Below are 12,628 nucleotides of genomic sequence, written 5' to 3' on the forward strand. Positions count from 1 at the left end.
TCAAGTCTCACCTGTGGTAAAGACAAACTGCAGTTCACTTAATTTAACAGCAGATGGCAGCACCAGCCAGACGTTCACATGAAAAAGTGACGCTGTGCAGAGCGCCCTCTGGTGGACAATAGTTGATTATTTATATCAGCCTTACTATCAATCATAGCGGCAGTAAAAAATACAAACTTTAATTTGAAACCAAATATTCTGACCAAATCCGAAAAACTGCTAATTAAATGTCATTTTCTTTCAACAAGAACTTCTTTACTGCCACAGCCAATATTTATTTCTGGAGCAAACTCCAATAAGAAGCTGTTTTATGGCTTTTGCAATAATGAGCGCATTATTGCAGCAAAATGTTACCAGAATATTATTATGACTCAAAGGAAATTCAAAATACAAGGAAACTAAACTACAATTTTCAGATTTTTTAAAATCCTGGTAATGAAATGCAAACGTGACTCAACATTCAGGAGTCTCTAATTTACTCTTTATGTTTTAATTTACCAGGAAGTTAAACTTTGTACATTAGACTTCAGGTTTTCCTGGAAAGCTGAAGGCAGACCTACAAAATGGATTTTGGAAAAGTTTTTTTCAGGCACAATTGTTTGTAAAACTATTCAGGGACGTTTTCAGAAAAGGAAACATAAAATGTCTAATAAATAAATTCCTCACTCTGTATAAAATGCCAGTGAGTAAGAAGGAGTTGAAATCTAATATGAAGTAATTAGTAACAAAGTAACAAAAACTCAAAAATGCAGCAGGAAGTTCCTGGGTTTCAAACTCCCAGCCTGGAGTTTGCATGTTCTCCTTCTGTATGTCTGGGAGGCGGGTCACCTGGACAGGTCGCCAGTCTGTCTTCTTATTAAACATAATTCATTTCTCTAGTAAAAAGTATTTTAAAACATACAGAATGTGGCGATGCAGACAGATCCTGTAGAAACCTACAGTTCTTAACGGAGCGGTTCTGAAGCCTTTCAGGTCCAGACCTGCTGTAGAGGAAGTTGGTTTAGCGATTCTCCTGCTGAGAGTCAGAACCTCACAGATTTGCTCTTCGGTGAAAACGCTTTGCTTTTACTGCTGTTCCTGGAACGTTCACCTTCTGATGGATCAATCAATAAATCAATGCACTCAAAATGCTCCGTCTCAGATGAAACGGCAGAAATACGATGGAAATAAAGACGATATTAAACTAAACTAAACTAAGTCGAATTGTGAAGACTTATGGATTGGTTTTGCTCTTTTTGTTGTTCTTTATGGTTTATTTCCCATCTTTTTATTTCTACATATGGAAAGTAACTAAAAATACTTCATTATAGATCTATTACAAATAAACCTTCTTATTTTCATATCAAATTTAAACCAACATTGAAGATTAAAGTTTGCAACAAGCATTTATTGAAGGTCAGAAAACAGCAGTTAGCATATCTGCAGACCCCACACATCCTGGACACAAACGTTTCCCTTCAGGTCAGTTTTATGTTGTCTCTGATGTACAAAATGAAAACCTTACAGCCAGAATAGTGCAAAGATGCACTGTTACAATCTGGCCTTTTTCAGTGTTTTATGTAAAGAAATAGTTACACACACATTTATATATATATAATTCATTTTATTCATTATGTTATTTTCTCTCTAAAGTTTGGAAATTTATACTTAACGACTGTTAAGTAAAATTCTTTGTTCATCAGACAATCTTGACCATTAAAGCTAAATCTAATAGAAATTTGAAACATTTAATGATAAATTTCAAAAGACTTGGATAAGAAATAGAAAGAGAGGGAAGAGAAACAAACTTTAACGGAGAACCAGAAGGTGAGAGCAAAGCCTGGAAGTTACTTTCTGTTAGTGAAACCAGCTGGAGGGAAGACAGGAGGGAGATAAAGTGAAGTTTTACACTCGTACAGCAGGTGGCGGTATTGCCCGCTTTACCCATCCATCAGTAAACACTTTGAGACAGAGAAAAAAATAACGAGGAAGTTATGCAACGTCCAGGTTTTTTCTCTTTAAATCATTTCTAATGAAATGATTCTTTCTTTCGGTCAGAAGTTTCTACCGAGTCATTAGTTCGGTTTCCTGTTAGCAACCAGTTTCTCTTCAACAATTAAAAGGCAACTTGTGAAATAAAACCATTCAGGAATAACGGAATCCGAAGAGGATCCGCCCGAGTCAGACCGGATCAGGAAATGTAAGTCTCAAACTTTCTCAACTCACCCAAACAGTTTTCGTAGATTCATTTATTTATCGGAGTTAAATTATAAGAAAAACTTTATACAGCAGTTAAATGTGTGACGAAGCTTAAGTTTAGGGAAATGGCTAAATGTAACTCCTGCCCTTTTTCATCTCTAGTTTAAAAACTACAATAGCTAAATTATAGATAATAGACTATTCTACTAATTACTGAATTATTTGTGATTAGCGAAACCTTTGATTTATGAAATGTTTATTATGAAGCCAATTTCACTATTAAACTACATCTAAATCCTTGCGCTCTTAATTTTTCATACCAATAGAGCAAAATTCAAAGAAACCTTCAAACAGGCTTAAAGGTGTGTGTGTGTGTGTGTGTGTGTGTGCGTGCGTGCGTGTGTGTGTGTGTAGGGGGGGGGTGCGCGCGCGTGTGTGTGGGTGTGTTTCTATTCTTTATTCAGTAAGATATTAAAACTCAGATTAATAACAGATAAATTTGGCCTTGTAAACTTTCTTACAACATTTTTGGATTAGAAATATATTTTTGTGAATTTCTTAAATTGAATCAGTTTTTATTTAGTAATCAACTCATTTTATTGAAAATCATTTTATCTAAACCCATTTATTATTATTATTATATTTTTTACATTTTATCATTTCCACACATTGCAAGAAGGCAGCTAAAAAAAATTTTCTTTAAAAGTATTAAACCTCTGGATATGATGAAGTCTTGATTTTGTCTCATGAAGAAGAAACCATCTGAGAACATGTTGGTCATTTTTAATAAAGTATAATTTTTCATGAATTTATTAATGTGTCAGTGCAGTAGCAGGCGTTAAAAAGCAATTAATCTGTGGACAAAGTAAAACTGATTTTATTCTACATGTAAACCTGATTATGTGATAATATTTTTATGTTTTTAATATAAATTAGTGATTTTTATGGATTTATTAAATTGTCAGATTGTTAAATGTCAAAATGAAGCAACTTTTCTGTGATGAACTTCACCTGTTCATCCCACACATGCAGTCCTGATGATTGACCTCTGACCTTTGGGTGGGTTTAAGTTTTGTTTAACTAGTTTATGGCTGTGGTTTTTAAAGGTAAAGATTAAATACATTTACCTTTATGAATAATGAAACAGGTTCTGATCAAACATGTTTGGTTTCTCTGGTCCATAAAATCCATAATCAATCATCAATATTTCTAAATCAACCAATTTCAGGTTTAGTTTGATGTTTGATTTTATTGTCAGAATTTAAACAGAAAATGGAAAATTATTTTTCTCTGGTTAAATCTCTAAGTTTTCTCTTTAGAAAATTAAAACAGAAGCAGTGAAAAGTTCTGATGGATCTGGTGGTTCTGATGGTTCTAGTGGATCTGGTGGTTCTGATGGATCTGGTGGTTCTGATGGATCATCTTTGGATGTTTTTATTCTTTAATAAACTGAATAAAATTATTTGAGCCAAAATCTGATGAACATAGAGACAGCAGCAGGAAATGGGATTCAGCCCCTTCAAATTAAGAGCTTTGCATTAATAACAGAACCTGTGATGGATCTGAAGCTGGTTCTGTTGGTCCCGCCTCCAGAACCAGCCGACCCAGTTCTGCTGTTAGCCGCCGTTAGCTCCTTAGCTAGCTGAACGTAGCATCAACAGGGAGAACCAGAAACCTCTGGTTATCAAACATCTACAGCTGAATGATGGAACTGATCTGCTTCAACATCACAGAGGTCAAAGGTCAGGAGGGTTAACAGAAGGAACATGACCTCTGAAGGGTCAGGGTGACTTCAGATTCGTTTCCTGAAGCTGGCAGGTGAAACTTTCCCTCAGTCTCTGCTGAGCTTCAGGTTTCCTTCACTGGTCTCAGATCTGAAGCTTTTTCTTTCTGGACTTTTCTCCCAGAACCGTTTGGTTCTGGTTCTCCTCCATCACTGGACCGAGATCAGCTCCACCTGAGCTGCTTCTAAAGCCACAGACAGACAGTCGGCGTTCCTGCAAAGTTTTACACCAGGCTTTGACTAGACCTCTCAGCTAAGGAGGACTTCTACCCTGAACAGTTTTAATAAAATAAAGCTCAGAAAATGATTCTGTTACTAAAAACTTAAAAATGTTGAATATTCCATAAAATGCATTTTTTCTTGCCAATCCTCTCAGAAAATGAAACTCATTCATTAGAATCATCCCACAGAGATTAATTACAAAACTTTGTTTTTTATCATTTTGATGATTATCACAGTTAATGAAAACGTTAATTAATGAAAACGTGAATTAACAGAAACTCATGGTGTCAAACGCTAATCAGCTAATTAACTCAACACCTGCAAAGGTTTCATCATTTCCTGGTTTCTGACACCGAAAACCCAGATTACCCAAAGTTAAACCAGAACCAAACTGGATTTTCATGATCCGCTTTCTGAAATGAGCAGCGCCTCGACTGTAGAGACACTGCGCATGTGCAAACATAATCAGCTGATTTATACAAACTGAAACTATTTCACCAACAGCTATCCTTCATTCCTGGACTCCATTCTGTGTCGGTCCGGTGAGTTAGAACTTTCTATCAAACTGGTTCCGACCGGAGAGGAGCGAACCGACCAAACCCTTCAATAGAACCGAACCCTTCAGTAGAACCGAACCTTCATCAGAACCTCCTGCTGTTCAGATATGGTCTCTGTAGCCAGAAGAGGCTGAAATGTGATTTAATGTCAGATATTTCACTGAGCTGCCGCCATTTGCTGCTCTGGATAGAAAGTTCTTCGTCTCCGCTCAGAAAAAACTAGTGTCTCTGGTTCCCTCTCAGATTGGCTTCTCAGCAGAGGAACCTGAGGATGAATCCAGAGGAGAACAGAGCAGCCGCTCCATCACCCAGCGGCGTTTCTATGAAGAGTGACCAATCCATGGATCTTCCTTTGCTCTTCAGTAGTTCTCCTGGATTCCCAGACCAAAGGTAAGTCGTCTGTTAACCAGAAATATTTGCATTTTCATAAAAATGCAGCATAAACATAAACGAAAATGCTCTCAAAGAAAAAGATAAATCAGTGAAACGTTGCAAAGCTTGTTTCATTTAGTCATGTGTCAGACTGCTCCTGATGAGCATTCGCCTTTAAACTGGACTTTTATGCAAAATTCACATTTTTCACACTTTGTACTTCCATTTGTGTTTCTACGTCTATTAAAAAAAGCCCAAGCACTTAAAAACACAACTCAGCTGTTTATAAGCTGTAAGTTAATGTTTTTGGTATCTGGAAAATGAGTCGTTTCAAATCCTTCCAGAATGTAGCGCACAAATCAGCAGGCAATGAACGTTGCTTAGCAACCCCAGTAAAGCCTAGCTTTTTAGCTGGCAGCCCAAGAGAAGCCCGGCGTGTTATCGAACAACCCCAGTAAAGCTTAGCGCGCTAGCTAGCAACCTGAGCTTAGCTCCAGCATGTTTGGTCAGCTGGTTTACAATGGCTGCTGAAAAAGACAAGAGTTTTGTTTTTCACTTGCCATCCAGAAACCACTTGCTGCATCCTGTTGGTGGTGCAGGAGGCTCTTCTTTTGCTTTCCAAACATGCACAGTTGCGCATGTGTTTGCAGCCATTCTCCTGTACGAGTGTAAATGCTGCGTTGGGGGCGTGGCCAGCAGCAGTTAGTTTGCATTTAAAGTGACAAAGACAAAAAATGTAATGAACATGTTTTGAATAGGCCACAGACCCATCCTACCCTGTTCCATCAGAGGTCACCTGGCTCTCTGGAGGTCAGTGATGAACGCCAGCAGCATCCATTCAGATTAGTTAACTTTAGATCAAGGACACATTGAACTGATGTGGTTCTTCAGACACTGAGGAACCAACAGGACATGTTTAATTCAACCCAGGAGATGATCGTCTTCCTGCTCCACTGGCCAGTTTCTAGAGCAGCTAACTGGGTGAACTGGAAGTGAATCCCATGGTGACTGAGTGTCTCTGGTTCCCTCTCAGATTGGCTTCACAGCAGAGGAACCTGAGGATGAATCCAGAGAACAGAGCAGCCTCTCCATCACCCAGAGGCATTTCTATGAAGAGTTACCGATCCAAAAGCCTTCCTTTGTACTTCAGTAATCATCCTGGATTCCCAGACCAAAGGTAAGTCGTCTGTTAACCAGAAATATTTGCATTTTCATAAAAATGCAGCATAAACATAAATGAAAATGCTCTCAAAGAAAAATATAAATCAGTGAAACGTTGCAGAGCATGTTTCATTTAGTCATGTGTCAGACTGCTCCTGATGAGCATTCGCCTTTAAACTGGACTTTTAAGAAAAAATTTACATTTTTCACAATTTGTATTTCCATTTGGGTTTCTACGTCTATTAAAAACAGCCCACTTCCGGTTTGCCATGCGGACAGGGTAGACGTAGCAACGGTCTGCTCCGTAAAAATCCAGCCTTTTAACTAAATTCACCCCACAGAAAGCTAATTCTACGCCATCTATCAATACAAAAACATCTTGGCTACTAGGCCTGTCGCAATAGCAAATTTTGCTGAACGATTAATTGTCTCAAAAATTATTGCGATAAACAATAATATTGTTTGAAGTCCTTTTTACACTGATTTAATGGAAATGACGTAATAATTCATGTGATTTCCTGCCAAAGATAGATACACTTTATTTTCAAAAGAATATTTAACACTGGAGCTGATAAACAAAATAAACAAAACAACCAAAAGCAAAAATAAAATGGATTCTCAGTCTCCATTAACAAAAAATGTACTAGAATAAAAACTAAACAACATAAAGCCAAAGTGGAAATAAATACTGCATTCAACCAAAAGAGTGCAGATTATGAAGTCTGTATATTATGTTGCCCTTCAGTAATAATTAGATTAAATAGAGAAGATGGGCACGTCGACTACATGATGCAATAGTTCACACTACGGGATTTTTTGCTCCTATTTCTCCCCTTACAACAATCTTAGATCGTTGGTCTTTCTAAGATTGTGTGGTGTGTTATGGTAGATCTTTGTGGCGCTCTGATCCAAATCAGGGGTTTTCCCCGACTGGGATCTTAACGCAGCCTGTTGAATGTGACAGGTAGCCAATCAGAAAGCGCGGATTCTCCTCAGCGTTTTCTGAGGGGAAATTACGTCGGGGAATCCCAAACAGCTGACACAGCGCAACCCCAAGTCCAGCGAACATTGGAGGTGATATGTGGAAACAACATTAATGTTTATTCAACATGCAAAGAATATAGAAATGACAAGAGGAGGAGTTGGAGCGAAATTGCTACAGCAGTTGATAAACCCGGTAACTTTTCAGCTGTTCTTCCTTAACGTGACGTAAATAGGTTCTAATGATTTTCATTCAGTCAGGACTTTACACTGACACTAGTCACATGCATTGCAGGTAGATTGTAGTAAAGCATTGATTAATACCTGGTTTTAAATTAGTTCACTGGACTTGTAGCCATTATTTTGTTCCCATTGTTGGACACCACACGGCAGGAACGAACAGCTAATGTGTGGTCTGTCAGGTTTTGAAAATGGGCCGACAATCGGCTGGCAGCTCTAAGATCGTGTCGTGTGCTTACACTAAGGAAATGAGGTCAGAGGTCAGTGGAGAGAACCGGAGTTAAGCCTTTTTTCATCCAGTGTCTTTAACAGAAAGAGAAAAAGGTCGGAAGAAACGATAAAGCCGATAAATTAAAATCAGGTTGATAACTCTCATTTATCGTGCGATTAATTGATTTATTGTTTATCGTGACAGGCCTACTGTGAATCGTGGTATCGATCTGATACCAAGTAAATACAGGGCCAGTGTTGCCGATACAGATACTTTGTCGTGTTTAAGTTTCATAGATCCAAAGGATCCGAAAGACGTAGGATAGAATTTGGCCAACTATTGAATGTGACAACAAAATCCTCTAGAGGGCTGACAAACCACAATACAAGAAAATTAACTCACCACAACAAATATTGTAAACAGTTTCAAGCCTGTTCTCTGCTTTTACAATTCAAACAATACAAGAAAATAATAATAAGAATAAGAAATGTATTTTCTTCAGTGACTTCTGGCTTTAACCAAAACAGAAACAATAAGTGAAAATGAAATAAATGGAGTAGAAATAAAGAAAGAATAAGTTCTCCCCTGTTTAGCTGCTGCTGAGCCACAGGAAGGTGCAACAACAAAAGACGCCAGCAGGGGCCGCTGCTCCATTCTGTGTGACTCAGCTCTGCTCTTACAGATAGAGCAGATGTATCGATGTTTTTACCTGAGTATCCTTCAGTATCAATACCAGCATTGGTATCAGTGTTGGGTAAGTTACTTTAAAAATGTAATCTGTTACAGTTACAAGTTACCTTGTTTAAAATGTAATTGTAGTGTAACTTTTTCGATTACTTTTGAAAAGTAATGTAACTAATTACTTTTGATTACTTTTTGATTACTTTGAGGTTTTAATGAGTATTGACCCATGTTCAACATTTAATTTTTGAGAACTGAGTGGGAACCTTAAAAGAGCACTAAGCTGAGAGGGAATTGCTGACAGGCAATCACAGGAGGTCCACAAGAAGAGATGCCAGCACCAGGCATGTAAGATTTTCTCAGACTCCTCTCATCAGGCCATGCTCTTTTCTGCTCCTTCCCCAGGCTCTACCATTTACGCAGTTTGCAGACTAACACAAGCAGGTTCAGAAACCACTTCTTTCCTACAGTGGTCACCTTATTCAACTCTTCCCAAAGACCAATCTTTCCTTCCCCTCTATCCATACCTTACTGTACCATCCCAACATTTGTACAGTGTTCCTCTTCAATTCGCACCTGTATAGCGACCTGCCTGCCAGGTCATCTAGTGGCTCTGCACATACATGCATTTCCCTAGGGGTAATTTATTTATTCTGCTGCACATATCTATCAACCATCTTTCCTTACCCTAGCTGTGAATAACTGCATTTTATCTCTAAATACTGCATGCTGTACAATCTGCACACGTTGCACTTGATTAGATGCCAAACTGCATTTCATTACTTCATACATGTGCAATGACAATGAAGTGCTCTAGTTTAGTAATAAATAAGCAAAGTAAGACTTTTACATCACATTTTATTTTTCTTGATTTTTTCTTTGCACACCCTTGCTTGTAAAATTAAACACGGCACAATACAGTGCATCAAGAATTAAGATGCACGATGGGTAGTCAAGTTAGTCATTGAACATTTAACAGTCAATGGAATGTTGACAAAAATAGAAGTGTTTGCAACATATCATTCAAAATCAAAACGGGAAAAACAATAGTTTTCCAAAATCACACAATCACTGTGTTAGACAAGCAAAACAACTGTGGACACTACAACGTAGTGTCAAGAGTTGGGGGAGAACTGCCTGCCAGGTCATCTTCGCGAGTATCAGATGGACTAAACGTTCCTTTCAGAAGAACGCCTGGATGCTTCCTCTGAAAAGAGAGAGAGAAAAAAAGATAGAAGAAAAATATACTATAATTAATAATTATATGTTCAAAGTAGCATTAATTGGGGCCTGCCCATAGCAATGCATAAGGAGAGTAGTGACTGACTTGCGAAGCAAGTTATAAAATTCCACAAGCTAGTGACTACTATTTAGCTAAGCTTAGCATTGATGCTAATTTTTAGCATCAGAACGCTGGGTCCAAACCGACGGGCACACTTTGGCAGGCCCCAGTTAAATTTCTTCAGGAATTTTCTAGTTTACTTTATGTTCATCATGAAAACCATAACACTAGCACATTGCATACAATGTCTCATGGGAAAGAATAGATTCCAACGTTTGTCATGCATCAACACCAAACAGTCAAATATTCGTAAAACAATACGCTTCGTCTATCAGTGAGTTGCACTTACCTCTAAATGTTTCCTCAGGTTTGACATAGATTGCTTCGACGTGGACAAGTTCTTGATAGCCGGCAAACACTTCTTGCACTGCACGGTTAAATTTGAGCCATTTTCACATATGTAAATGAAATGCTCCTTATATTTCCAGTGCTGGAAGGCTGTCATTTTTGACGCGCTGCTTGAGCTGAAATGGAACCGTCCGCTCGCTTGCTGTTCCTCCAGGAGGCTCCACCAGCACAGGATGGAACATCAGTGGCATTGCGGCTGGCAAATATGATAGAGACAAGGAGCCGTAGCGGGAAACGGCGATATAGGGCGCAAAGCAATAAAAATATCATTACATATTTCGCAAAGGTTTTTGTTCATATTTTTTTTTAAATGTAACTAAATTTGTAATTCTTAATATTTTCGGAAGTAACTGTAACTGAATTACAGTTACTCTTTTTTTGTAATTAAATTACGTAACGTCGTTACATGTAATCCGTTACTACCCAACACTGATTGGTATCGATATTATCAATATTGGGATCGTTTTCCTGCTGACTCAAATGGTGGACTAAAGCAGAAAAATCATCATTAAAATATATTGGGTTTAATTCAGTCTTGGATAATTATAGTTAATCGGTTGGATCAGATGGATCCGACTAGCGTAGATTTCTCCTCTAGATGCCACCAGGAGGACGTTGTGAGCCGCAGGTGAAGCGTCATCATTTAAGTGAAGTCGTTTAATTTCTGAAGTTATTCGGTCCACAGTCACTGATTTTTTATTTAGTTTTTTTGTCACTGTGAGATAAAGTTAGATACGTTCATCTTTATGTATGTTGGGATCTGGATTTGCAGTTCAACTAGTTGATTATTAACTAAACCACATAAACATTGCAGCTGAAAATCAATCAGAATTTGATATTGAAATTTCTGAACATTTTTTACTTTTGAAACTCATAAATTTACATATTTTTTCCAGAAAATGTCTGAGATTAATTTCAGATTTCTTTCAGTAAAGTTTTTCACTTAAAGTTCCTTCATTTCGTTGTTTGTTCTAGAAAACGTCTGAGGTTTTTAACAGAAATTTTCTCTTTTTTTATTTCTACAATGGCTCAAGATTCAAATCCTGGAGAAAATGTGGAAATTAATTAAATTATATGCTCAAAAATAAACCCATTCAAATAAATAATTTTGAAATCAAACATATTTTATAAAATAATGTAAAGTGCAAATAAAAAGGTAAAGCCTCATAATGTGCAGATGAATTTTAACCTGCAGCAGCCAGAGCCAGCAGCTCTCCTCCAGACCTGTGACAAATAAAGTCCCAACAGTTTATCTTCTGACAAACTACTGTTGTCCATGTGATTCTCCTCCTAGTGAGACCCTCAGGCCTCTGGGACTGATGGGGTCCAGTCTGGGTGTGATGGGTTCACGGCTCTCAGAGCCTCCAGCAGCTCTCAGTGTTTCAGGTTTGATCTTTGTTGAAGCCAGAATGTGAATCCTGATTCCCAGGTTGTGATCAGGAAGAGGAGTTTCTCAGCCCTCAGCACTAGAGATGGAAAGATTCTGCATTAAATATTTATCCAGTACCGAACGTTACTGGCTTATTGTTGCTAAACAAGCTTATTAGAGCGTGTTTAACAACTGACTGGCACACTACTGCCACCTAGTGGTGGAAACTAAGAGCCTGGATTCTGACGGCAACAGCTATGATTTCTGGAAACTTTATTCCACCACTGCCCACAGGTAAAAACCTGGGGTTTCTTGCAGCCCTCTAGGTGGCGCTGGTGGCCCAACTGTGGCCCTGTGGTTAAGAATGGCATGCTTTGTTGCTTTGTGCCAACAGTCTTTGTGAAAGACTGTTTGTGCCGCTGCCATCAGGCAAGCGGTACAGGAATATACGGACTACAACAAATAGACTGAGAAACAGTTTCTTCCCCACAGCCGTCAGAGCCATTACTCCCTGCCGCCCCCCCCTCCCACACATATCATAACCTCGCAGTCACACATACATATCCCCCACCCCCACACAGCCATATTGTTCTGCACTTTGCACTGTCACATTATCTGTACTTTGCCATAATTGGACCTGCTGCTACTTCTTTGGTGTGGTTGAGTGCCTTTAGTTCCTTTAGTTAATTTAGTTGTATATATTGTTATTATTATTATTGTGTGTTTGCTTATTTATACTGTATATAATTGACCTTTTGCACGGGAGCTGCAATGGAAATTTCGTTGAATTCTGTTCAATGACAATAAATGCTATCTATCTATCTATCTATCTTTAACTGGTTCTGTTGGACTGTCGGCTTCAGCTCACATCTTTTATTCTTTATTCAGATTTAACCACTGCTGCTTGTCAAAGATCAGCTGTGATGATCCGACCTCAGCTCTGAACTCCGACCCCTCACCTCTGACTGGACTGGAGCTGAGAGGCAACTACAACCTGGGAGATGCTGGAGTGAAGGAGATCTGTGATATTCTACAGACTGGATGGAGAATACAACGATTACAGTAAGAAACAGTGTCTTAATTTATTGCTGATATTTCTGATGTGAAGTCGTGACCAGAGATAAGTCCAGATGGTTAAGAGCTGCTCTCATGTGAAAGTGGCTGCAGGGAGGAAACAGGAAAT

The 12,628-nt window shown here is 38.4% G+C and overlaps 2 protein-coding genes across 36 annotated transcripts in view; one reads left to right on the forward strand and one right to left on the reverse strand.

The window, feature by feature from the left end:
• LOC114136412 (NACHT, LRR and PYD domains-containing protein 14-like) overlaps positions 1-12,628 on the forward strand; it is a 337,230-nt gene that overhangs the window by 314,977 nt on the left and 9,625 nt on the right. The window contains exon 9 of the mRNA XM_028004297.1: positions 12,334-12,507. Within this exon, the coding sequence (XP_027860098.1) occupies positions 12,334-12,507 (174 nt within the window). The remainder of the gene's footprint in view (positions 1-12,333; positions 12,508-12,628) is intronic.
• LOC114136418 (NACHT, LRR and PYD domains-containing protein 3-like) overlaps positions 1-12,628 on the reverse strand; it is a 476,176-nt gene that overhangs the window by 143,906 nt on the left and 319,642 nt on the right. The window lies entirely within an intron of this gene.

The sequence above is a fragment of the Xiphophorus couchianus genome, chromosome 21 (assembly GCF_001444195.1).
Source record: "Xiphophorus couchianus chromosome 21, X_couchianus-1.0, whole genome shotgun sequence".
NCBI classification, from domain to species: Eukaryota; Metazoa; Chordata; class Actinopteri; order Cyprinodontiformes; family Poeciliidae; genus Xiphophorus; species Xiphophorus couchianus.